This window comes from Erithacus rubecula (assembly GCF_903797595.1).
Source record: "Erithacus rubecula genome assembly, chromosome: 28".
In the NCBI taxonomy this organism is placed as follows: domain Eukaryota; kingdom Metazoa; phylum Chordata; class Aves; order Passeriformes; family Muscicapidae; genus Erithacus; species Erithacus rubecula.
This window is the reverse complement of record NC_136680.1, coordinates 1,068,874-1,095,423: the sequence shown is the minus strand read 5'-3', so window position 1 is coordinate 1,095,423 and position 26,550 is coordinate 1,068,874. Positions and strand designations below refer to the sequence as shown.

The 26,550-nt window shown below is 47.7% G+C and overlaps 1 protein-coding gene and 1 long non-coding RNA gene across 3 annotated transcripts; one reads left to right on the top strand and one right to left on the bottom strand.

Annotated features, from left to right (window-relative positions):
- Positions 1 to 10,849: 10,849 nt before the first annotated feature.
- On the top strand, positions 10,850 to 20,337 carry ATCAY (ATCAY kinesin light chain interacting caytaxin; the record flags this gene model as incomplete). Of its 2 annotated transcripts, XM_079328691.1 has the most annotated exons (12): positions 10,874 to 10,956; positions 14,863 to 14,927; positions 15,207 to 15,428; positions 15,673 to 15,858; positions 16,317 to 16,419; positions 17,390 to 17,521; positions 18,243 to 18,329; positions 18,735 to 18,833; positions 19,045 to 19,080; positions 19,592 to 19,627; positions 19,987 to 20,022; positions 20,242 to 20,337. In XM_079328691.1, exons 1-12 carry the CDS (start codon positions 10,880 to 10,882, stop codon positions 20,249 to 20,251), a joined length of 1,089 nt encoding a protein of 362 aa, XP_079184817.1. In that variant the 5' UTR covers positions 10,874 to 10,879. The 2 variants fall into 2 exon arrangements, with proteins under 2 accessions (XP_079184818.1, XP_079184817.1); XM_079328692.1 differs by lacking the exon at positions 20,242 to 20,337 and having other exon boundaries at positions 10,850 to 10,956; positions 19,987 to 20,041.
- On the bottom strand, positions 15,186 to 20,428 carry LOC306813341. Its single transcript, XR_013776976.1, has 4 exons — positions 20,308 to 20,428; positions 16,207 to 16,427; positions 15,702 to 15,815; positions 15,186 to 15,318 (listed from the first exon to the last, which is right to left on the bottom strand). It is a non-coding gene; the product is annotated as an uncharacterized lncRNA (long non-coding RNA).
- Between the last annotated feature and the right edge of the window lie 6,122 nt (positions 20,429 to 26,550).

Genomic DNA, 26,550 nt, shown 5'->3' with positions numbered 1-26,550 from the left:
ATCCATCAGAGCGACTGCTCTGCCTCCTCCGTGTCATCGGGAAGGAATTTGGGCTCTGTTTGATAATCAGAGAGGGATCAGAGCAGCGCTGGAAGCCTCTGACCACAAAGATTTTTGTCGGGGCTTTCAAGCTTCCCTCGCTGTCCAAGGACCTGCTCCTCCCCGGGCATCCCCAGCCCTGCTCATAAATCAAAGCATTCCAGCCCTGCTTTCCTCTCTGCATCCCTGAGGTTTTTTCTTTAAAAAAAAAAAAAAAAAAAAAAAAAAAAAAAAAAAAAAAAAAAAAAAAAAAAAAAAAAAAAAAAAAAAAAAAATTAATCTGGGCAATTGTTCAAAAATGTTAAAATTACCTGCTCCTTTTATTCTCTAATGACAGCCTGTGGAGATGTAATTTAAGCCAGACCTGGAAATGTCTGGTTTAAGGTTAAAAAGTCTCCCAAGCAGCAAAGAGAAATCAACTTGCTCGGTGTTAAATTTTGGTTCTCTCATTAATGAATGGAGGATCCCAGCCCAGGGGGTTCCAGCTTTGTGTGATCCCAACTCCACATCTTCAGTGCCAGGTTTAATCTGGTTTTGTGTTTAAACCTGTTTTTGTGTTTAAATCTGTTTTTGTGTTTAATCTGTTTTTGTGTTTAATCAGTTCTCGTATTTAATCAGTTCTCGTGTTTAATCTCTTTTCTGAAACCAGAGCCTGGTGAGGATTGAAAATCACAGAATCCTGGGATGATCAGGGTTGGGAAAATCTGCAAGATCAAATCCAGCCTGGGACTGAGTGTCCCCACTGCCACTCAATGTGAAATTCCACGAGATTCCATGATGATGATGATGATGGTGGTGGTGATGCTCTTGTCATCCTGTCCTTGTCCTCCTGCTGTTCTGGGAATCCCACAGCCCTCGAGGAAATCACCCCCTTGGGTGCTGAATTTATAACCTGAACATTTCAAAGGTGCCTCCACCCCCAGCTGATTTCTGGAATTCCCAGAAAACCCCAAACGGTTTCTCCTCCCCCATTGCTCACTCCCTTCCCTGGGGGATTGGGGAATATCCCCAGGAGCTCATCCCAAATCCCAGAGCTCCACAGCCCCGAGCCTGAGCCCTGCCAGGCAGGAGAATCCCAGGAAAGGAGAATCCCAGGAACGGCACCCAGAGCCTCCAGTTCCCCCATTGCAAACGTGCTGGGATGGATTTCACAGCTGGATTTGACAGAGGGAAGAAAAGGAATCCCTGCGGGTCCCGGCAGGGATTGACGAGCTGGGGCTTCGCTTCGGGTTGTTCTGCCTGATCCTGGAATGTAGGAAAGGAGAAAAAAAACCACAAAAACCCAAAAAGCAAACCCCCAAACAAGGAGGGATGGTGTCTGCATTCCTGCTGCCTGAATCAGAGGTTTCCTGGCAGATCCGGGCCCTCCCCAGCTGCAGGGACGGGGAAGGTGCAGCTGAGCCGGGGTCACCCCTCAGAGGCACGTCCCAAAAACAGCCCCACCCCCCCTGCGCCCCCCCTCGGGGCTGGGGGCTCCCCCCATCACCGGGAGCAGCTTTGGGATCCTTTCCCATCACTGGGACCAGTTCTGGGATCCTTCCCCATCACTGGGAGCAGCTCTGGGATCCTTCCCCATCACTGTGAGCAGCTTTGGGATCCTTCCCCATCACTGGGAGCAGCTCTGGGATCCTTCCCCATCACCCTGATCAGCTCTGGGATCCTTCCCCATCACTGGGAGCAGCTCTGGGATCCTTCCCCATCACCCTGATCAGCTCTGGGATCCTTCCCCATCACTGGGAGCAGCTCTGGGATCCTTCCCCATCACCCTGATCAGCTCTGGGATCCTTCCCCATCACTGGGAGCAGCTCTGGGATCCTTCCCCATCGCTGGGAGCAGCTCTGGGATCCTTCCCCATCACTGGGACCAGCTCTGGGATCCTTCCCCATCACTGGGACCAGCTCTGGGATCCTTCCCCATCACTGGGAGCAGCTTTGGGATCCTTCCCCATCACTGGGAGCAGCTCTGGGATCCTTCCCCATCACTGGGAGCAGTTCTGGGATCCTTCCCCATCACTGGGAGCAGTTCTGGGATCCTTCCCCATCACTGGGAGCAGCTCTGGGATCCTTCCCCATCACTGGGAGCAGCTCTGGGATCCTTCCCCATCACTGGGAGCAGCTCTGGGATCCTTTGGACAGGCTGATCCCTCCTCACCAGGGATTTGGGATCCCATTTATTGTCCTGATTCCCTCACCAGCACTTTGGGATCCCATTTATTGCCCCAATCCTTCACCAGGGATTTGGGATCCCATTTATCGTCCTGATTCCCTCACCAGCAATTTGGGATCATATTATTGCCCCAATCCTTCACCAGGGATTTGGGATCCCGTTTATTACATTTGAGATTTCATTTATTAGATTTGGGATCCCATTTATTCAATTTAGGATCCCATTTATTAGATTTGGGATCCCATTTACTGGATTTGGGATCCCATTTATTAGATTCAGGATCCCATTTTCTGGATTTGGGATCCCATTTTCTGGATTTGGGAATCCCATTTTCTGGATTTGGGAATCCCATTTTCTGGATTTGGGATCCCATTTGTTGCCCTGATCCCTCTCAAGGGATTTGGGATCCCATTTACTGGATTTGGGATCCCATTTATTAGATTTAGGATCCCATTTTCTGGATTTGGGATCCCATTTTCTGGATTTGATATCCCATTTTCTGGATTTGGGATCCCATTTATTGCCCCAGTCCTTCACCAGGGATTTGATATCCCATTTTCTGGATTTGGGATCCCATTCATTGGATTTGGGATCCCATTTTCTGGATTTGATATCCCATTTTCTGGATTTGGGATCCCATTTTCTGGATTTGGGATCCCATTTTCTGGATTTGATATCCCATTTTCTGGATTTGGGATCCCATTTATTGCCCCAGTCCTTCACCAGGGATTTGATATCCCATTTTCTGGATTTGGGATCCCATTCATTGGATTTGGGATCCCATTTTCTGGATTTGGGATCCCATTTGTTGCCCCCAGGGAATGGGACCTGGGCTCAGACTCTCCCCTGGACCCTCCCCCTGCTCTCCCTCCTCACCTGCTCCCACCTGGTCCCTCCCTCCCCGTGCCTGGAGTTTCTCTTCCAGGCAATACAAAAATGAAAGGAGAAAAAATTATAAACTTTTTTTCCAAGCTCTTTGCTTTAAAAACATCCAAAGCAAATTTAGGCAGCAGGGCCATAAAAGTTGCTTTTATTGCACACACAGAATTTCCCTCTGCAATATGATTCCTCTCAATTTATGGCTCTCCCAGAGCTATTAATTCAGCCCAGATCTTTTCTTTTTCTTCTTCTTTTTTTTTTTTTTTTTTTTTTGTTTTTTAATTTTTATTTTTATTTCCTCCCTACTTTAAGTCAAATAATTCATAAATACTTCACTCTGGAGTGTGCTTTATGAGCATTATTATGATCACTTGAAGGTGGGAACTCCTGTGAAGTTGTTATGAGAGTTTTAATGCAGCACAGACTCCCCAGAGGGGCAGAGCAGCTCCTGCACACTCTGGAGGGAAAAACCCTCATGTGGGATTCTTTATTTGCCCCCCAAAAAATTGGGATTGTGCAGCCCAGACATCCCTGAACCCAGTGAATCACAACCCTGGGTGGGTTTCAGTGGAATGAGTTCTGCAGCTCCCCATGAGATTTTTCAAACCCAAACACAGGAAAAAAAAAGGCAAAAAAAAAAATTAAAAATTGAAAATGATCAGGGGAGCACCAGCAGAGCTGTTGGATTGGATGATTTTAGAGGTTTTTTTTAAATTGTATTTATGCTCAAAGGTGTGGAAGAGCAGGAAACTGAATTCCTGGGATTCCCCAGGTGTGAAGGAAAAGCTGGATTACCCTGATCTGGAAACAAACACAAATTTTTTTTGGTCATCACACACTGCTGAAGGGCAGAAATTCACTCACAGCCAGAGCTGGAATCCTCAGGAGTATTTTAGGGGAAGAAATAGAATAAAATGGAATTTCTGGGGTGGCTGAGCCTTCCCTCAGGGCACCCCAAAAAATGGGCTTTGCACCCCCCCTGAATTCTGCATTTCACTTCCTCATCCTCCCACTCTGCATCCTATACTCCAACCAAACCATATTTAGCTGTTTTTCTCCATATTTTGCTTTTCTAATTGTTTTTCTCCATATTTTGCTGCTCCTTCACACCCTTAGCTGTTTTTTCTGTGTATTTCTTAGTTTATAACAAGTGCACAAAATGAGCCATTTTTAAGTGGTTTTCTACAATTTATTAAAACCCTTCCAGAGCCACTGCAACATAAATTGTGCTAAATCAAGAGAAAAAAAAAAGAAAAACTAAAATAGAAAATACCAAAATAAAGGTGGGTGGTAACATTTTAAACATCCACCAATTATGGTACCTGCAAAGCTCCTGAACAGCATGAAAAAAAATCCAAAAAATGCATAATCACATGGACAGCAGTCTTAAAATATATAATTAAAGCTGAAAAATAAACACTAAATCAGCTTCTGCATATTAATCCTATTAATTTGCTGTGGGACATCAGTGTTTGGATTTTCTGGGATTTCATCCCCAGCCCCCAAAACATCAGGATTTTGCCCAGGACCACCCAGGGTGCAGAAGGAGCAGCTCTGCCCCCCAGGAAATTCATCTTTTCCCTTGGGGGACCCCCCCCCAAATCTCCAAGGTGTCTCCCAGGCAGGGAGGTGCAAATATTTATCCATTCTTGGAATTGCAGTGGGAGGCCTGGCTGAGGATCCCAAAATCTGGGGCTGGTGTTGTTTTAAAGTCTGGACTGTGAACACCTGGCTGGAATTAATCAGAAATGCAGAATCCTAATTAACCCTCCCTAATTAACCTCCCAAATCAGTGCCAAGGTTGAGTCTGTGTCACCTGGTGAGTTCCTGGGAATCCCAAAGGTTGGGAAAGGTTGGGAGGAGGATTTGTCACCCTGGAGAGCAGCGGGAGGAAATGTTTATGAGCAGAAGATAAAAGAAAAGAAAAAAAGTATATATTTATGAGCAGAAGATAAAAGAAAAGAGCAAAAGCAGCTCCTGGCTGGGCTCTGTCAGATCCAGGAGCATCCTCAGGGGCAGGATCCACCCTGCAGCCCCAGGTCTCCAGCAGAAAGGGTGGAAAAAAGGCAAAACCCAAAAAAAAGGAGGTGGGAAAGGAGGAAAACACAAAAAACAGGAGGTGGGAAAGGAGGAAAACACAAAAACAGGAGCTAGGAAAGGAGGAAAACACAAAAAATGGGAGATGGGAATGGAGCAAAACAAAAAAAATGGGAGATGGGAATGGAGCAAAACACAAAAAATGGGAGATGGGAATGGAGGAAAACAAAAAAAATGGGAGATGGGAATGGAGCAAAACACAAAAACAGGAGCTGAGAATGGAGCAAAACACAAAAACAGGAGCAGGGAATGGAGCAAAGCCCAAAAAATGGGAGCAGGGAATGGAGCAAAACCCAAAAAAACAGGAGGGAACAAAACCCAAAAAAACAGGAGCTGGGAAAGGAGCAAAACACAAAAAAAACCAGGAGGGAACAAAACCCCAAAACAGGAGATGGGAATGAAACAAAATTCAAAAAATGGGAGCTGGGAAAAAAAACCAAAAACAGGAGCTGGACGCAGAACAAAATCCAAAAAAATGGGAGCTGGGAATAGAACAAAACCAAAAAAAAAAACCAGAAGGGAACAAAACCCAAAAAATGGGAGTTGGGAACAAAACCCAAAAACAGGAGCTGGGAATGGAGCAAAACACAAAAAATCAAAAGGGAACAAAACCCAAAAAATGGAAGTTGGGAATGGAACAAAACACAAAAAATAGGAGATGGGAAAGGAACAAAATCCAAAAAATGGGAGCTGGGAATGAAAAAACCCCAAAAATCAGAGCTGGGCACAGAATCTCTCCCAGATGCTTTTGGGGGTTGATTTAAGGATTCAAACCTAAAATGGGACCCACTCATTTCTCTCTCCAGAGTCAATTTTCACCCCGTTATTCAATTAAAAAATTAAGAAAACCAAGATTTTTCCCCTTTAGGTCCACCCAGAATGAAACCTTCCCATTTGTCCCAGCAAAACAGGATTTATTTTTTTTTTTCCCCCTTAAGTGGAGTCAAAGAAAACATCTTGTTCTCCCCAAAATAAAACATTTCTGGGTTTGCAAATCTTTGAAGGCTCTTGTGGTCCCCTGCTTTTTTTAATTAAAGGCAGGCAGATTTCAGCTGGGAAATGCCACAGCTCAATAAAAGGCAAAGCGTTTAATTTCAAGCATATCTCGATAAAAAGCTGCAGCTTTTCATCCCCAAAATACTCCTTTTGGTTTTGGTTGTAAATAATTTCAAAGCACCCGAAATAACTTTTATTTTCCTTACAACAAATGTTTCATCTGAATTTCAGCCCGTGAAAATCCAGGGATTGGAGCCAGAGGTGGATTGGGCATGAGTGGAGACATAGAAATTCGCTTTAAATGGAGGAGAAATTTTATATTTTAGGTAATTTTTTAATTAAGGGTGACCAAATGCTGGAACATGGGAATGTCCTGAGGGTCCTTGCAGAGCCTGAGGGGGATGCAGGAGAACTGGGGAGGGATTTTGGGATAAAGGATGGAGGGACAGGACACAGGGAATGGCTCCAAACTGGGAAAGGGGAATTCGGGTGGGATGTTGGGAAGGGTTGGGCTGGAATTCCCAGAGATTCCCTGGAATTTCCAGGGATGGGATTGGAGCATCCACGGCACTGGGTGATCCTTAAATCCCTTCCCACCCCATCCAGACTGGAATTCTGCAGGGAGAACCAGCAGGAGTTTTTCTTTCAGGAGCAGCCGCCTTCGGTTGGGGGTAAATTCACAATTCTTGGTTTTTTTCCCTTGGAGAAATCCCGCGGGGATTTTTTCCTGCATCCATCTCCTGGTGCGCGGGGACCTCTGCAGCCCGAGCCGCGAATCGCCGCGCCCGGGAGGGACGGAGGATTTTGGGAAATTCCCAGGATTTTGGGGCCAGAATTCCTGCGGGTTTGGGGCAGGAATTCCCAGTGTTGGGGTCCTAAAATTCCAAAGATTTTGGGGCTGAAATTCCCAGATTTTTGGGCTGCAGTTCCCAGATTTTGGGGTTGGAATTACCAGATTTTTGGACTGCAAATCCCAGATTTTGGGGCTAGAATTCCCAGATTTTCAGGGCTGAAATTCCCGGCTTTTTGGGGCTGGATTTCCCAGGGTTTAGGGCTGAGTATTCCAGCATTTTGAGGCCAAAATTTCCAGGATTTTGGGGCCAGAATTCCTGGGGGTTTTGGGGCAGGATTTCCCAGGGTTAGGGTCTTAAAATTTAAGGATTTTGTAGCTGAAATTCCCAGGGGTTTGAAGCTAAAATTCGCAAGATTTTCAGGCTGAAATTTGGAGAGTTCTAAGCTTGGAATCCCCAGCATTTTCTGCTTTCCCAGGGAATGATGCCCCCAAATCCCAAATCCTTCATCCCCAAATCCCAAATCTCTCATCCCACAGCATTTTCTGCTTTCCCAGGGAATGATGCACCCAAATCCCAAATCCCACAGTATTTTCTGCTTTCCCAGGGAATGATGCCCCCAAATGCCAAATCCCTCATCCCACAACATTTTCTGCTTTCCCAGGGAATGATGCCCTCAAATCCCAAATCCCAAATCCCACAGCATTTTCTGCTTTCCCAAGTCAGGATGCACCCAAATCCTTCATCCCATAGCATTTTTTGCTTTCCCAAGGAATGATGCACCCAAATTCTTCATCCCACTGTATTTTCGGGTTTCCCAGGGAATGATGCACCCAAATCCCAAATCCTTCATCCCACAGCATTTTCTGCTTTCCCAGTGAATGATACACCCACATCCCAAATCCCTCATCCCACATCATTTTCCGCTTTCCCAGTGAAGGATACCCGAACCCCGGCAGCGTTTTCTGCTTTCCCAGGGAAGGATGCCCCCAAATCCCAAATCCCAAATCTCTCATCCCACATCATTTTCCGCTTTCCCAGTGAAGGATGCCCCAAACCCCGCATCATTTTCCGCTTTCCCAGTGAAGGATGCCCGAACCCCGCAGCCTCCCGCTCTGAGCAGCATCCCCGGCTGCCAGCGAGCCGAGCCGAGCCGAGCCGAGCCGAGCCGAGCCGAGCCGTGTCGAGCCGAGCCGAGCCGAGCCGAGCCGAGCCGAGCCGAGCCGAGCCGAGCCGAGCCGAGCCGAGCCGAGCCGTGCCGAGCCGAGCCGAGCCGTGCCGAGCCGAGCCGTGCCGAGCCGTGCCGAGCCGAGCCGAGCCGTGCCGAGCCGAGCCGTGCCGAGCCGAGCCGAGCCGAGCCGAGCCCGGCGCTGGCAGCGCCCCCGCCCCGCGGGCAGAGATTTGGAGGCTGGCGGCCAATGGCAGCGGGGCTGGCACAGCCGGGGGATGCTCCGGGCTCCTCTTCCTCCCTCCTCCCTCCTCCAGACCCCCCTCGCCGCCCTCGCACACAAAAGCGGGGAATTAGCTGACTTAGGGGAGCGCCGGCTCAGCCAGCTGCGGGCGGAAAATCATCATCATAATAATAATAATAAAATAGCTTGGAGGGAGGGGAGGGAGGGAGGGAGCAGCAGCGGCCATGGAGGAGCAGAAATAACCTCGATCCGTCCCTCTCGGGCAGAAATCCGCAAAGCTGCGGCTGCGGCGGGCGCGGCCGGCCTGGATGCAGCTCCGCGCTCCTCCATCCGCATCCCGGCGCTGGGGCTGCACCTGCTGAGGAGGAGGAGGAGGAGGAATGCCGAGCTGGGATCGAGGCAGGATCGCCTTTGTTCCCCGCTGAGCCCCAGCAGAGGTGAGTGCGGTGTCGGCAGCAGATTCCAGCCGGGATTTTTTTTTCTTCTCGTTTTCTTCTCCCTCCATGATGCCGCCGGGGCGGGCAGGGAGCAGCTGCCAGAGGCACGGGAGGGGGGAAGGGGGATTTTCCAGAGATTTGAGGTGTCTGGTGGAGGGAAGGGAGGAATGGAGTCAGAGCTCGCTGAGCCAGGTGGGGCTGGACCATCCGGGAATGGCAATAACGGGAATGGCAACGCTGGGGGTGAAAATCTGGGAATGACAACCCTGGGAATGACAACCCTGGGGATGAAAATCTGGGAATGACAACCCTGGGAATTAAATCCTGGAGATGACAATTCTGGAGATGACAATTCTGGGAATGCCAATCCTGGGGATGAGAATCTTGGGAATGGCAGTCCTGGGGATGAAAATCTGGGAATGACAACCCTGGGAATTAAATCCTGGGGATGACAATCCTGGGGATGAAAATCCTGGGAATGACAACCCTGGGAATTAAATCCTGGAGATGACAATCCTGGGGATGACAATCCTGGGGATGACAATTCTGGAGATGACAACCCTGGGAATGACAACCCTGGGAATTCAATCCTGGAGATGACAATTCTGGAGATGACAATTCTGGGAATGACAATCCTGGGGATGAGAATCTTGGGAATGGCAGTCCTGGGGATGAAAATCTGGGAATGACAACCCTGGGAATGACAACCCTGGGGATGAAAATCTGGGAATGACAACCCTGGGAATGAAAATCTGGGAATGACAACCCTGGGAATTAAATCCTGGAGATGACAATTCTGGGAATTAAATCCTGGAGATGACAATTCTGGAGATGACAATTCTGGGAATGACAATCCTGGGGATGAGAATCTTGGGAATGGCAGTCCTGGGGATGAAAATCTGGGAATGACAACCCTGGGAATTCAATCCTGGGAATGACAACCCTGGGAATTAAATCCTGGGAATGGCTATCCTGGGAATGAAATCCTGGGAATGACAACCCTGGGAATTAAATCCTGGGAATTAAATCCTGGGAATGGCTATCCTGGGAATTAAATCCTGGGAATTAAATCCTGGAAATGGCAATCCCAGGAATTCCAGCAGGGAGGGAGGGAGCCCTGCAGTGCTGGCAGGCAGCTCTGCTGATCCCAGCTCCTGGAATGCTCAGGGGTGCTGGATTCTCTCAGACCTCTGCACAGCTTCATCCCTTTACAGCAAACACACCTGGATTTCTCTCCTCCAGACCATGCCCAGCCTCCAAAGCCAGCAGGAGAAGCTTGGGAGGAGCAGCCATGGGCACAGAGCAGCCCCAAAAAAACCCATGTTCCTAAATATTCCTACCCAGCCAGTGCCTGGAACAATCCCCAGTCCAGGATCTGGATGCCCAGGAATGTGCAGTGGTGGCTGATGCTGGCCCAGCACAGGAGCTGCTTCCACCTGAGGAGGTTCCAGAGCCTGACCTGGTTCCTCAGGGCAGGATCCAGCTGGGAATGGGAATTTTGCTCTCCCTGATCAGCCAGGATTGGTCCTGGATGCTGAGCTGGGCTTTGCTGGGAGCTGCAGGCCCAAGGAATTGGGTACAAAGGGTTGGATTTCTCTGTCTGGCAGCAGGAAACTTTCACTGAAAAAACAAAACAAAACAATATATATATATATATAATGTAAATATTTATATATGGTTCTAATGGCCTCTGGGGTTCAGTGTGGGTGAAATTCAGGATTGCTGGATCTGAACTTGTTCCCAAAGCACAGGAGAAAATCCAGACTGGGAACACACCCCAGCCTGAGCTGCTCAGGGTGCTGGAGGCTGGTTTGGGTTACCTGGAGCAATGTCACTGCTCAGGGCTGTGGGATCTGCTCCTGGTCCCCTCCCCGTGGCAGCAGGGACAGGAATCTCCCAGCCAGCCTCACCTCCTCCTGCTGCTCCAAAATGTGCCAAGTTAAAAAATCTCCAAAATCCTGAATTTTGCTGCTCCCAGCTCGGGGTGCTCCTGCCAACCTCTCTGCCTCCCCTTTGCAGCCTGAGCCCCCTGAGGGATCTGCTGGCTCCATCCCCCAGAGCCATGGGAACCACGGAGGCCACGCTGAGGATGGAAAACGTGGATGTGAAAGAAGAATGGCAGGACGAGGATTTCCCCAGGTGTGTCCCCAAAAACAAAAACCAAACCAGGAGAATTTAATTTATTTTTTTTATTCCTGTGAGAAACCATCAGGGTGTGCTGTGGGAGGGTCCTTCCCTCAAAGGCAACAGGAGCTGAACTCTGAGAGGAGTTCAGAATTTTTGGAGCTGCTCTGAGAGTGTCAAAATTTTGGGATTTAGGCAGCTCAGTGTGGGAAGAAGGAGGGAAAGGAGCTGGGTGTGGATGGAGAGGGGGATGGAGGGTGGATGGAGTGGATTTCTGCATTTATGGACTCTTTCCCAGGCTCTGAATCAAGCAGAATCTTCCCAGCCAGAGCAGTGCCAGGAATTTGCCACTGGGTTGTCGTGGGGGGTGTGACATGAGGGGGTGACAGGAGGTGCCCAAGTGGCACCTTCCCCCTTCACTCTGCTCCAGCAGCTGCTCAGGGGTGCCAAAACCCATCCCCACCCCCACCCCCATCCCCACCCCCCCTCCCAGCCCTTCCAGGCTGCCCAGGGTGGGTTTGGATTCTCCCCCTCCCTCTCTGGGGACATTCCAAACCCATCCCTGCTCCAGGTGACCTTGTGGGCACTGGAGAGGGACTGGGGGGTCCCTTCCAGCGCTGCCAGTTTTGGGGTGAGGCTCTGAGCAGCTGCAGGTGCCCAGGGGGGCTCCCAGGGCTGTCCCACCCCCCTCCAGCTGCAGCCCACAGAGCATCCCAGTATCCCAGGAGAAAGGGGCTCCTGTTCCCCAGTTTGAGCCTGGCTCTGTTCAGCCCAGTCCAGCTGCAGCCCTGTGTGAGCCCCTCTGTGCTGCATCCCACAGACCTGGGTTTGTCCCCTGCCTTCCCAGGCTGCATTTGATTTTTTTATTTCCTGGGATCTCTGCCAGCCTCAGGCTTCTCCCCCTGGTTTTTAATGGAGTGAAAGGAGAGGGGAGGGAGGAAAAGGAAGGGATGGATGGGAATGGTGGAAGTGACCTTAAATCCCATTTCCCATCCTAAAGTGGGGGCTCCTTCCACCAGAGCAGGCTGCTCAGAGAATACAGACAGGAAATCGAGGTGTAGAAAAGGAAAATACTGTCCCAGAGCTCCCTAGAAAATCCGGGATAAAGCTGGGCTGGCTCTGGGACACCTCGGCACCAACCCGAGCATCACCTGGGACTCTCCCCCAGCAAACCCCACCCAGCCACGGGAAATCTCTCCTAGAAAACCCCCAACACCCCCAACCCGGGAAAACGCCTTGGAAATGAAATCTGGGAAGAGGCAAAGGGAGTGAGCGGGGTCAGGATGAGCCCGGGGCTCTCCCCAACCTCCTCCAGAGGGATTCGAGCAGGAACGATGCGAGACAGAGCCCAAACAGCCCCCAGGCGAACGAGGGAAGGCCAGCTGCGTTCTACTCGCAATAAAAATAAATAAATTGTCCTTTTCCAGCCGCTTCCCCGCTGGAAGCGTTGGAATAATAGGGCAGAAGCTGCTGCATGTGGGACAGCGGCTCTCCAGCAGCTGATTTGCTGCAGAGCTATTTTTGCCTGCCTGCCATTAGCCAATCTTGCCCCGAAAAGCAGAAAAAAAAAAAAAAAATAAAAAGGAAAAGCCACATCCTAGACAGAGATCTGGGCCGGGAAAACAGAACCCAGCCCTCCTTGAGGATACAGGGCGATATTCCCAGGATTTTTTGGGGCCGCCGGGCCGAGGAGGAGCCGGGAGCGGAGCGGGCGGATCCGCCGGTGCCTGCCCGGGGTTGGGGCTTCAGCTCCGGCCGGGGCGGGGATGCCGTGAGGGAGGCGCGGGCGGCGCGGAGCGGGAGCATGCTCACTGCTGCATCCCTTCCTGCATCCCTTCCTGCATCCAGCCTTGCATCCCTTCCTGCATCCATCCCTGCATCCAGCCTTGCATCCATTCCTGCATCCCTTCCTGCATCCCTTCCTGCATCCCTTCCTGCATCCAGCCTTGCATCCATTCCTGCATCCCTTCCTGCATCCCTTCCTGCATCCCTTCCTGCATCCCTTCCTGCATCCAGCCTTGCATCCCTTCCTGCATCCCTTCCTGCATCCCTTCCTGCATCTAGCCTTGCATCCATCACTGCATTTATCACTGCATCCCTCACTGCATCCCTCCCTGCATCCATCACTGCATTTATCACTGCATCCATTCCTGCATCTTTCGCTGCACCCGTCCCTGTATCTATTCTTGCATCCATCCCTGCATCCATCATTGCATTAATTCCTGCAACCCGCCATTTATCCATCCCTGCATCCCTCTTTTCATCCCTCCCTGCATCCAGCCTTGCATTCATTGCTGCATTAATTCCTGCATTCAGCCTTGTAACCATCCCTGCATCCATCCCTGCATCCCTCCATCCATTCCTGCATCCAGCCTTGCATTCATTGCTGCATTAATTCCTGCATCCCCCCCTCCATCCCTCCCTCCCTCCATCCCGCCGTTCCCGCTCCCTCCCTTCGAGCCGGAGCCGCGGGAACGGGCGCGGAGCCCCCCGAGCCGCAGGGGAAGCTCTGAGCCCCCCGAATTTGGCACCCGGGGCTGGCTCGGGAGGATTTCTGCGGGCGGCAGGGCCTCGGCGCAGGTAAGGAAGGGATTTTCTTGGCCCCTCCTGCGCGCTGCTGTCCTCAGACGGATCCGGGGCTGCCGCACGTACTCAGCCCCCCCTCCCCTCCCCGTTTTGCTGCCGTGTCACCAAACCGTGCCAGGCTCCGGGATAAACACGCAGCGGGTCCCGCTGGGGGCAGGAGCAGCTGGAGGGGCTCAGGGATTTCCCCCCGGGGTCCGGGGGCTGCGCAAGGAGCGTTTGATCGGGGCCCGACTCTCATAAATATACAATGACCGGCAGCGGAGGATTATCCCTTAATCTACATATTTATAGGGTTTAATTTGGCTGGTGGCGCCGGTGTCATGGCAGCGGGAAGAGGAGCAGGGCAGAGCCGGGCTGGATCCCCTCTGTCCCCGTTGTCACCTCCCTTCCTGCCTGGCTGGACAGCGAGTTCTGCACAGGCTCATCCTCATCCTTAAAATTCCCAATTTTCTTCCAGTTCCATGCCGGGAATAACACAGAGCAGGGTTTTGCAGCTCCTGCCTGAGCAGGGGGAGCTGCCAGGTGTCTGAAACACAGATTTGACATCGTGAGCTTGTAGAGTTGGTGGGGTTTGGTCAGGAAATGCCAAACACAGATAATTCCAGAGGGCAGAACAAATCCCAGTTGAAATTAATGGGAAAAGCAGCCGGGAATGCTCAGGGTGGGCAGGAGGGGCTCAGGCACAGCAAAGGCTCCTCGCCACAATCCAGACCCACATTCCCATTTCACTCACCCCAGTGGGGTCAGGATCGGCTCCTGCAGCTCCCAGGGGGTGACAGCCACACCCCTGGATTGATTGGAGCCAGGAAAACTTTTAAATCCATGGGTGGGGCTGTGATTTGAACCAGGAGGGTGCAGGAGCTGAGCACCAGAGGCTGCAAACGCCAGGAAATGAGTGAGCGATCAGCCCCTGGCTCCAAAATAGGGTTTGGAGTGCTGATACCTGGATTTGAACAGGGAATTAACTGATCCCAAACCTCAGCAGGGGCTGGGAGTCACCCAGTGGGGGCTGAGGTGAGGGCTCAGAGCTCCTACAGAGAAAAAATAAGGATAATACAGAGAAGGAGAACATTGCTGAACTTATCTGGGATCAGGATTTATTTCCTGGTTGGATTTTTCATCCCTTTGGGACAGTTTGGAGTTTGGTGGGGATTGCACAGATCCTGGGCTGATTCCCTGTGGGAATCCCTCAGGATGAGCTCCCTGGGAAAAGGGAGGGGGCAGATCACAGGTGGGGTATTGAGAAGGGTGAGGGGTTATTTTTTTCCTGCTGTCTCCATCCTCTGGGAATGATTTTCCCCTGAACATCCCCTGGGTGTTCCCTGTGTCCTGCAGGCCTCTCCCAGAAGAGACAGGGATGGAGTCACTGGGAAGCCCCACAGAAGATGAGACCACGTCCTGTAAGTACCAACCCTGCCCAGAACCCCGAGGAAAGGGCAGGGACACAACAAAAATAATCCTCATGTGGGAGAGGAAAAAGCAGAGATTTGAAGTTGTTCACCTTTCCTGAGAAGCTGGGGGAGGAAATTGGGATCTCAGGGGTGTGGGTGCTTCCATCCCAGTGCCTCCCAGTCCTGACCCATCCCTGAGGGTTCCAGGCCCACATTCCATGGTGGAATTATCCATGGGGATTTCTTGCTCTGTTCATCCCTGTCAGTTGTTTTTCCTTTGGATTCCAGCTCCCCCCAACACGTTGAATTTTAACGGGGCCCATCGGAAGAGGAAGACACTGGTGGCTCCTGAAATCAACATTTCCCTGGACCAGAGTGAGGGCTCCATCCTCTCTGATGACTTCCTGGACACACCAGATGATCTGGACATTAATGTGGATGATATTGAAACTCCTGATGAGACAGATTCCCTGGAATTCCTGGGGAATGGGAACGAGCTGGAATGGGAAGGTAAAAAACTGGTTCTGGCTGAACATTTCCAGGGGTTGGGGTGGTTTTTAGCCTCATTTTAAAGGCTAAAATGAGCAGCTGAGCGTTGATGAGCAGAGGGAGATTTTTTTGGGCGACGGAGAAAGATTAAAATCGATGAATTTGCACAGATCAAGGCTGGAGGTGAAACACAACCAGAACACCATCCCTGGGCTCCCCAGAGCCGTTCTCCCACTCAGGGCAGAACTCTTTGCCCCTTTCCCAGATGACACCCCCGTGGCCACGGCCAAGAACATGCCTGGGGACAGCGCAGACCTGTTTGGGGACGGGGGCACCGAGGACGGCGCGGCCGCCAACGGGCGCCTCTGGAGAACCGTCATCATCGGCGAGCAGGAGCACAGGATCGACCTGCAGATGATCAAACCCTACATGAGGGTGGTGACACACGGAGGTCAGCCTGGGGACATCACACCTGGGGGGGTTTGTCACCCTGTGTCACGCTGGAGGGGATGCCGAGGGTGGCTGGAGGTTGTTTAAGGGGGGGGAGATCTCGGTTCGTTTGGTGGAAAAGCATGGAAGTGCTCAGAGGGTGCTAAGAATATTTTGTGGTTGTGGAATTAATGTCTGGAGGGATGATTGCAGGCCCTGAGGTGCTCCTGGGTCTCCACATGTGCAGTCAGATCTGTTTCCAAAACCCAAGCAAAGCCAAGGAACAGCCCAAATCCTTTCTCTGAACCCCAAATCCACGTCAGAGCCCAAACCAGGAGGAAATCTCACAGGGAAAGAGAGAATCACTCACCTGGAGCTGAGCAGAGACACAAAAACCACCCCAGGAGCAAATTTCAGTGCAGGTTTTCCCCTCAGCTCTCCCATCTCAGCCTGGAAGGTGTCCCCTGTGTTTTTTGGCAGGATATTATGGAGAAGGTCTCAATGCCATCATTGTGTTTGCTGCCTGCTACCTCCCGGACAGCAACCTGGCTGATTATCACTACATCATGGAAAACCTCTTCCTGTGAGTGCCTGGGGCAAAGGAGGGTGAGGGGAACAGCAGAACAGCTTCTCTGCATTCCTGGCAGCAGGAATGGCAGCTGGGGTCTGAGCTGAGTGCAGCTGCACTGGTGGGACCAGCTGCCAGCCAGCCCAGCCATTGAAATATTGCAGTTAATGATGTGAGGATGAGGATGAAAAGAGCCAGGCTGGGACATGCCCCAGCTGGGAGATGATGAGTTGGGCAGGGAATGTGATTTAACAAAATAAGAGAACTGGTCTAACACCAATACTGAACTGTGATGGACAAAAGACTCTCTAACAATTTAAAATTACAAAGTGTGTGTTTATTCAGAGCTGGGTAATTCTCTAATACTCACTGCAAAGTCACAGGTGATTTCAGAGTCTATTTATAGACAAAGGATTCAAACAAATCCATATTCATAATAACAGCCCCTGCTGCCTATGGTAATTAGCTTGAAGAGCTATTAAGCATTGATTGACTTCTTAAATTAAGTTTTTTGTGGGGAGGGGTCTTAAAAGGAGGAAGTAAGGCGAGTCCTCCTCACCCTGAACTCTTGACTTTTTCTATCACTGACAATACAAATGATTTCTGGGGACAGTTTCCCACAGGATGGGTTTCTGGTGCATTGTCCATGTTCCTTTGGATCTGCTCACTAGTTCCATCTTTTCCCATTGTAAGCACAGCTGAGCAAACATCAAATGACAGACAGTTGTTTAAGTTTCAGATAACTACTCCTTTCTAACTTATAATTATTTTCAGGTAGCTAAATTATTTTCATGGTAACTAAAATCCTAATTTTCTACGATTAGTGTTTCAAATGGAGCTGGGGTGCCCAAATTGGGACACCCCAGGTGAACAAACCCCTTCCAAGACCTGCAGAGAAGGTCTGGAGCTGTTTGGGGGTGGCACAAGGGCACTTGGGGAGATCCAAAGGATGTTTTTGGGGTTTCATTTGGGGTCTCTGTGGCAGGTATGTGATCAGCAGCCTGGAGCTGCTGGTGGCTGAGGATTACATGATCGTGTACCTGAACGGGGCCACGCCCCGCAGGAGGATGCCAGGCCTGGGCTGGCTGAAGAAATGTTACCAGATGATCGACAGGAGGTGAGGATCAGCATCCCCTCCCCAGCCTGCAATTCAGAGGGAAATCAGATCAGTGCTGAGCCAGTGCCACATTCCTCACACCCACCAGTGCCAGAATGGACCTCAAAAATCACCTCAGTGCCCTCCCCTGCCATGGGCAGGGACATTTCCACATCCCAGGCTGCTCCAGGCCCTGCCCAGGATGGCCTTGGAATATTTTGGTTCTTAAAGGTATTTCCAGAGATGCTCCCACATCCTGCTGAGCCTGGAGGAGCTTCCCAAGGGAAGTTTTGGGAATGTGACACTGTGGGGGTGTGACACTGTGAGTGTGACACTGTGACACTGTGAGTGTGACACTGTGACACTGTGAGTGTGACACTGGGAGAGTGTGACACTGTGGGAGTGTGACACTGGGGGGGTGTGACACTGTGGGAGTGTGACACTGAGAGTGTGACACTTTGGGGGTGTGACACTGTGAGTGTGACACTGTGGGAATGTGACACTGTGGGAGTGTGACACTGTGGGAGTGTGACACTGTGAGTGTGACACTGGGAGTGTGACACTTTGGGGGTGTGACACTGTGAGTGTGACACTGTGGGAGTGTGGCACTGGGAGTGTGACACTGTGACACTGTGAGAGTGTGGCACTGTGACACTGTGAGTGTGACACTTTGGGGGTGTAACACTGTGAGTGTGACACTGTGACACTGTGGGGGTGACACTGAGCCCTGACTCGTCCCCAGGCTGAGGAAGAACCTCAAGGCCCTGATCATCGTGCACCCCTCGTGGTTCATCAGGACAGTTCTGGCCATCTCCAGACCCTTCATCAGGTGAGCTCGACGTCCCTGCACCCAGCAGGGTCTGCACTGGGAGCTGGCAATCACAGACCTGGGGGAAATCCTCAGTTTGGAGGAACCCACAGGGATCACAGCCCTGACACCCCAATAATCCCAGCCTGTCCCAGAGCCCTGTGCAGGGGCTCCTGAGCTCTGCAGGGGTGGGAATGTGCCAGATCTGGGGAGCCTCGGGGGGCAGAACCTTCCCCTGATCCCCATCCCAGCCCCTGGCACAGCCCCAGCCCTCCCCTGGGGTTTAATCCCACAAATCAGATTTTCAGCTCACCCTCAGCCAGGGGTGAAGCTGTCATTGGTCCTGCACCTCTCAGACACTTGCAGTGACAATTCCAGGGTGGTTTTAGTGCCTGGGGTGACACTGTGCTCTCTCTCTCTCTGCAGTGTGAAGTTCATCAATAAGATCCAGTATGTGCACAGCCTGGAGGAGCTGGAGCAGCTCATCCCCATGGAGCACGTGCAGATCCCAGACTGTGTCCTGCAGTGAGTGCCAGAGGGACCCGGGGCTCTGGGAGGGGCAGCTCAGAACCTGCCTGGGCTTGAGTCCAAACCCACGGGGGGAAGGCAGAGCCTGCAGCAAACCTGCTCTGAGCCAAGGGGGAGCCTCAGGATGGAGCTCCCGTTCCCTCAGAGCAAACACTGAACGTGACTGGAAGTGAAGAGTGGAACAAAGGATGGTTTGTGTTTGTTGCAGGTATGAAGAAGAGAGAATCAAGGCCAGAAAAGAAAGGTGAGATGGATTTGGGATGGGATGGGATGGGATGGGATGGGATGGGATGGGATGGGATGGGATGGGATGGGATGGGATGGGATGGGATGGGATGGGATGGGATGGGATGGGATGGGATGGGATGGAGAGTGGCTCCTCTCCAAGGATCATCCATCACCCCAGAACAGCCCTGGAATCTCCCCCTTCCCACTGGATGGATTCCCAGTAGGGGATGGATTTCCAGTGGGGAATGGATTCCCACTAGGGGATGGATTCCCAGTAGGGGATAGATTCCCAGTAGGGGATAGATTCCCAGTAGGGGATAGATTCCCAGTAGGGGATGGATTCCCAGTAGGGGATAGATTCCCAGTTGGGGATGGATTCCCAGTAGGGGATGGATTCCCAGTAGGGGATGGATTCCCAATGGGGGATGGATTCCCAGTAGGGGATGGATTCCCAGTTGGGGATGGATTCCCAGTGGGGGATGGATTCCCAATGGGGGATGGATTCCCAATGGGATTTGTGTTTACAGGGCAGAGGAGAAACAAGACATGGCTGAGAGGGAAAGGTAAGGATTGGTTTTTCCTTGGTTTATCTTTATCCTTCCCTTGAACAGTCTTTGGGGATGAGAACAACCCCAAAGCAGCCCTGGGGTCCAACTGGGAGTTTCCAGAGAGTTCAGGAGCTGCAAAAGGCTGGAACTGTAGGGAAAGGAAATTCTGGAAAGGTTTGGAAGATAAAACCCTTCACCAGGATAACATGGCCTGGTTTTGGCCCTGCTCAGTGATCAGTCTCTCTTCTTATTCTAATTCCTGAGGGAAAATCCCCTGGATGAGGCTGAACCACTCCAAGGAATGAGCAGGAGCTCAGGGCACAGAGGGGGGAGTGGTTGGAGATTCCCTTATTTATTTTGTGCTCTCCTTGCAGCAGGCCCGTGCCCCCAGCAGAGGATCAGGAAACCAGGTCTGAGCTCTTTGTGTGACATTTGTGACCCATGAAATCCAAGCCTGGCTCTGCTGTCACCCCAGGCATTGTCCCCTCTGCCACCCCGTGTCCCCAACACACTTTTGTGAACGATTTCACCCAAATTCACTCATTTTTTTGTTGGTGTGATGGCAATAATAACATTTTTTACTGGGTTTGCTGCCTGAAAATCCCTCCTGTCTGTCTTTTTCTGCCCAGCATGTCCTGAGTGGGAGCAGCACGGAGGAATGGAGAAGGAGAAGGAGCAGCCTGGCACTCACCCACCTCAAGGACCTTTGGGGACAGGACCTTGCCACCACCTTCTTCCAAGTCCTGGAAATCCTGGAGCTGCCTCCTCTGCCTCCAAGATGCAAAATCCTTTAAACTTTTGGGAATCACTTTCCTTTCAAAAAAGAAGAAAAAGAACAAAACCCAAACAAACACCTAAAACAGGAAGGAAGAGCAGCACTTTACAGGACAGGTTCTGGTGTGTTTTGGGAATATCTGTGGAGAGCATTGGCACAGTGCAAATACTCACTGTGTATCCTCATAGTAAACCAAGAGCATCCTCCAGTCCATGAATCCCCAGCCCAGAAAGAGAAATTTATTTTTGGTTTAAATGATGAACCCTTCACTTGCTGCTGGCCAGCACTTCTGCTTTGAGCTGCACCCCCAGGTTCCTCCAGGAAAGGAGGAAAGGAGAAAAGGAGAAAAGGAGGAAAAGGAGGAAAGGAGGAAAGGGGGAAAGGAGGAAAGGGGGAAAGGAGGAAAGGAAGAAAAGGAGGAAAGGAGGAAAAGGAGGAAAGGAGGAAAGGGGGAAAGGAGGAAAGGAAGAAAAGGAGGAAAAGGAGGAAAGGGGGAAAAGGAGGAAAGGGGGAAAGAGGAAAGGAAGAAAAGGAGGAAAAGGGGGAAAAGGAGGAAAGGGGGAAAGGGGGAAAGGAGGAAAGGGGGAAAAGGAGGAAAGGAGAAAAGGAGGAAAGGAGTTTTTGCATCCCAAAAAGCTGCAGCCCCCAGGAATAAGAACTCCAGGTGAAGAAAAGAGCTTTTCCCTCCTTCCCAGCAGAGTGAGCTCCTTCCTGAAGTGCTCGGGGCAGCTCTGCCAGTTTCCATCATAACTCTGTGATCCCAAGAGGTTTCCATGTTTTTTTTTTCCCATTTTTTTCCTGCTTTGTCCCATCCCGGTGGCACTCTGAGGGAGTGGCTGCCCCACGGAACCTTCTCCTGAGCGCAGAGACACCAAAGGGTTTGGGAGGAGCCTTAAGGACAAAGGACAGGGGAGTTTTCCACCCTTGTCTTCTCTCTGGACAATCACTCGCTGCTGATACCTCCAAGGAGCTGCTAAAATGTTGGAATTTTCCCTCGGGGGGGTCTCACCCATCGGCATTCCTGCCTGGAATATCCCGTGAGGAGCTGGGCTGGGTTCTGGAGCTGCAGGTGTGACTCTGGGAATTTGGGTTTTGGACTCGTGAGGATTCTGGAGTGAAGAGAGGGGAAAAGAAAGGAAGGAACAAAATTCTGGGAATTCCTGATTTCAGAGGCAGCTTAGATGGGCTCAGGCTGGAGCACCTGGGACAGTGGGATTTAATTCCCTAAATCACTCCAGGACTCCCTGATTCCACGATCAGGTAAAACCCCCCTCGAACACCTGCAGGTGAAGAATTCCCTGCCCATTTCAGCAATTCAAGGAGAATTCAAAGGAAGGTTTTTCCTGCAGGTGGGGATGGCTCCTCTGGACACACAAAGTTGTTTTTCTCCTCCTTTCATGAACAAAACCACTCTGGATGAGTTTTCTTCTTCCCCTGGATGCTCCAAGGAAGCACCAAAAGCACTTTTGAACCTCAATTCTCATCTGAGACATTCTCCTCACCCACTCCAGCCACAGATGGATTTCCTGGGCAAACCTTTGCATGGAAAGCAGAGCACTGCACCCCCAGCACCAAGCCAGAGGCTGAAGATGGAAAAAAACCCCAAATTCCATCTAAAAAAATGAAAAAAGCACCAAACAAGCTCATGATAAACCAATTATTGACAAGGTTTTCCATGTTGGAAGGGGCTTGGAGCACCCAGGTGTCCCAGGATGGATTTATGGTCCTTGCCAAGCCAAGGCTGGGATTTTAAAATTGTAAATCAATCAAGGCTTTGCTGATTAAATCCATTTCTGTTCTGACTCTGAACAATCACAAAACTCCTCGTGGACCCAGAGTTTGTGACTTCACTGAGAATATTTCAAGTAGATTTTCCTTTTTTTTGTTTTTTTGTTTTTATGGATTTAGAGCAAAACCAAGAGCGTGGCCACGCTGGGCACTTTGCAACTATACAAGAAATAAAGTGGATAAAATGTTGGGTTCAAAATGCAGCAAGAAAGATTTTGTGAGTCAAAAATATTGAGAAATACTGCTGGGATGGAAAAGAGGAATGTGGGAGATGAGGAATCCCAATCTCCCTTCACGTGGGGGCTCAGCAGCCTCCACACCAGAATGTGCTTTTTGGATTTTTAATTCCTCCCCAAAACCACTCTGTCTGCACTTTCAGAAAATAACAAAATACAGAATGAGCAGATGTGACAATGAAAATTCCCATTTTCCTGAGCAATTCCTTCAGAGCAAGGGAATTCCAGCTGGGAAAAGGAATTTCCCTTCATGGAGGTGGGCAGTTGTTTCCATACAAAAGTTGATTTTTAACTTCTTGGAACTGATATTTTTTTGTTTGTTTGTTTCAAAAAGTGCATTTTGTGATGGAGCACTCCAGTGGTGTGCACTAGATTTTAATTTTTCACAGTTTTACAAGCATGGATGGATGGATGGATACATGGAAAATGTTTTTATGGCTTTTCAACACAGAGAAGAACCTGCAGCCCCATCAAGGAGAAATTAGAAATGTCAAAAGTGCAAAGAAAAAAATAAAAAGAATTATCATTAATTTATTGCAACCAGGGATTTTAGGTGTTGATTGCAAAGCAAAAACAGAGACACAAAAAAAAAAAAATAAAAATCCCTGTCCCAGAGGTGAAGTGACAAATCTCAGCTGGGTGGGGAGAAATCTGAATTTCCAGTGGGACTTTGAGCAGTGTATAAATCTATAAATATGTTGAAAGAATAAAATGAAATAAACTTCATCCCTTTAGCAATAGTTCTGGAGTGCTCAGTGCCCCAATCTGCATCCTGCCTCATCCTGGAGAATCAAGATTTTCATCATTGAATTCCTTGGATTATATTGAAAAGTTTCTGGTCTGATTTGACTTTTCCTGAGATTTTTGTTGGCAGCAAATCCGTGGGAATTCATATTTTAGCTGCAGAAAAAAAAATTTTCTGCCCATTTGCACCAAAATCTTGGTGTTTTTACTGGTTGTGTGTTTAATGGCAGGACCTCAACTCACTCCACAAAACAAAAATAAATCAAATTTCCTCCTGTGCAGTTGATTCCAGAGGAGGAATTCCCAGGATTTATCCCAGACCTTCCTCAGCTCCAAATTTTCTGTTTTTTCCACACAGATTTGGGACTGTCCAGTGATTTTTTTTTTTTTATTGTGGTTCTCAAGGAAGGCAAAGCTGGGATGCTGCTGTAAATTCCAGTGGAGTATAAAAAAAAAAAATAAATTCATCTCATTTTTTTCTGTCCAGTGCTGTGTAAATGTGAGTGGATATTTAGATCTTCCCTCATGGTAACTTTTCCATCTCTATTTTATTTTTTTTTTTTCCCCACCACAGAAAAGGTTTTAAAGGCAACAAAATTCTCTTTTTTTTAGAGGATTTCAAAAAACCAAAAGTGAGGAAAAGCTGGTGGTGACGAGCTGGGATTGAAACAGGAGAAAGGGACAAAAAACTGCTTCTAACCACACAAAAAAAATCACATTTTCCTCTTTTTTATTTCCTTTTTTCCTTCCTTCCTGGCAGCCAGGGTAAAGCAGAGTTGAGAACTCACCATGACAATAATTCACTTTTTTTTTTTTTGTTCCTTTCCACCTGTACAAAAATCGTGCAAATGTCATTTTCTGCCGTGGTTGTAATGAGGTGGTTTGTTCATCTGTACCCTGAGTTTTGCTTTGTATTATTCCATAAAAATCTGTGGATATTCAATTAAAATGAGATTAATCCTTCAGCCCAAGCCTTCCTTCTGTTCCTAGATTTTATTTAGGATTTGGCTTCAGCTGGAAAATATTTGGGCAATTTTTTGTTTGGATGTTAAGAAAGGCATTCCAAAGCCTCCCTGGAAATTCTGACAGGAAAAATTCCAAATGTTTTGAGTAAAATAAACTCTTGTTCTGGAGGATTCTTTCCCAGTTTCCCTCAGCTTTAGGAAAAAAAAATTTCCTTTTTTGGGTTTTTTAAGTTGTACAGAACTCTGCTCAAGTTGTTTAATCTCATATTATTTTAATATATATTTTTATAATCTAATTAATGCCTTAAGTGGAAATTGAATTATAAATCCCAAACTCACAAAAAAAATCCCCAAAACCACTTAAACAGAAAATAGCCAAACCCCAATAACCCCTTTTTTTATTTTTAATATTAATGTTATCAATAGTTCATATTATTTAGTATTTTAAAAATAACTGCTTACAGTCTGATTTGAGTGGGTTGAGATGAATCATTAACATAATTAAAGAATTGAAAATAGAAGAAATATAATTTTAATCCTCTAATAAGTATTGCTAGAGTCATGCTGTGAATTCTTTCAGAAAATTCTTATTATTAATAATGCATTATTAATTGAAACTAATTTTAAATGAGGTTACACCTGTTCTGTAAATCTGTATAAAGCAGATTTTTTGCTCTGATTTTATTTTCTCCCAAGGAACCAAATCCTCTCAGGATCAATAATATTTTTTTTTCTCTTCATTCTCTGTTTTTTTTTTGTTTAATTTTTATTGAAAAGCTTTTTGGGGGTTGCAATTTTGTAGCTCAAATATTCAATTTATGGCACCAAGAAGCATTTTGGGAGGAATTCTTTCCTGTGTGGATTTTTTTTTTATGAAAAGTTTGGATTTGCCTCCAACCCAGAGAAATCTTTTCCAGCTTCAGTTGAACTTTACCAATTAATGATTTTTTAATTTATTTTTTTAATTAAAACTTGGATTTTCCTCCAACCCAGAGAAATCATTTCGAGCTTCAATGAAACTTCAGCAATGAATGAAAATATATATTTTTTTTTTAATGAAAAACTTGGATTTATCTCCAACCCAGAGAAATCTTTTCGAGCTTCAATGGAACTTTAGCAATTAATGATTTTTTTTTTTAATTAAAACTTGGATTTTCCTCCAACCCAGAGGAATCTTTTCCAACTTCAATGGAACTTTAGCAATGAATGAAAATATTTTTTTTTTTTTAAATGAAAAACTTGGGTTTATCTCCAACCCAGAGAAATCTTTTCGAGCTTCAATGGAACTTTAGCAATGAAAAAATTTTTTTTTTTTTTAATTAAAACTTGTATTTCCCTCCAACCCAGAGAAATCTTTTCCAGCTTCAATGGAACTTTAGCAATGAAGGAATTTTATTTTTTTTTTTCCAAAGGCTCCAGGAGTTCTGGCAGGTTTGGGGTTTTTTTACTTCAAAGAAAAAGATTTTTTTACTGAGCAAAAAAAAGTTTCACAGACAAACAAAAATGCCATGCTGCAAGTAAAAAAAAAAAAAAATCTCAAGATTTTCCACTGCAAAAAACCTAAAAAACAACTTCTACCTTAAACTGTAACACACTAACCTTTTGTAATTAAAATATCATAATATATAGTAATGTTAATAAGTATAATAAGCTATAAGTAATAGCAAAAGTATTAATTAGTTGTCATGTTTTAAGACACTCAGGAATAAAAAGTATAAAATGCATTATAACCAAAACTAAAAGAAATTTTCAAACAAACAGTTGTGTCACCCACAACTCATAAATTGCTGCATTATTCAGATACAATAAACAGCATTTTAAATGATAAATGATAAATAAATTGCTGCATTATTTAGATACAATAAACAGCATTTTAAATGATAAATGATAAATAAATTGCTGCATTATTTAGATACAATAAACAGCATTTTAAATATAATAAACAGCATTTTAAATGGTAAATAAATTGCTGCATCATTCAGATACAATAAACAGCATTTTAAATGAAAAATGATAAATAAATTGCATGATTTAGATACAATAAACAGCATTTTAAATGATAAATAAATTGCTGCATTATTTAGATACAATAAACAGCATTTTAAATACAATAAGCAGCATTTTAAATGGTAAATAAATTGTTGCATCATTCAGATGCAATAAACAGCATTTTAAATTATAAATTGCTGCATCATTTAGATACAATAAACAGCATTTTAAATATAATAAACAGCATTTTAAATGGTAAATAAATTGTTGCATCATTCAGATACAATAAACAGCATTTTAAATATAATAAACAGCATTTTAAATGGTAAATAAATTGCTGCATAATTTAGATACAATAAAGAGCATTTTAAATGATAAATTGCTGCATTATTTAGATACAATAAATGGCATTTTAAATGATAAATTGCTGCATGATTTAGA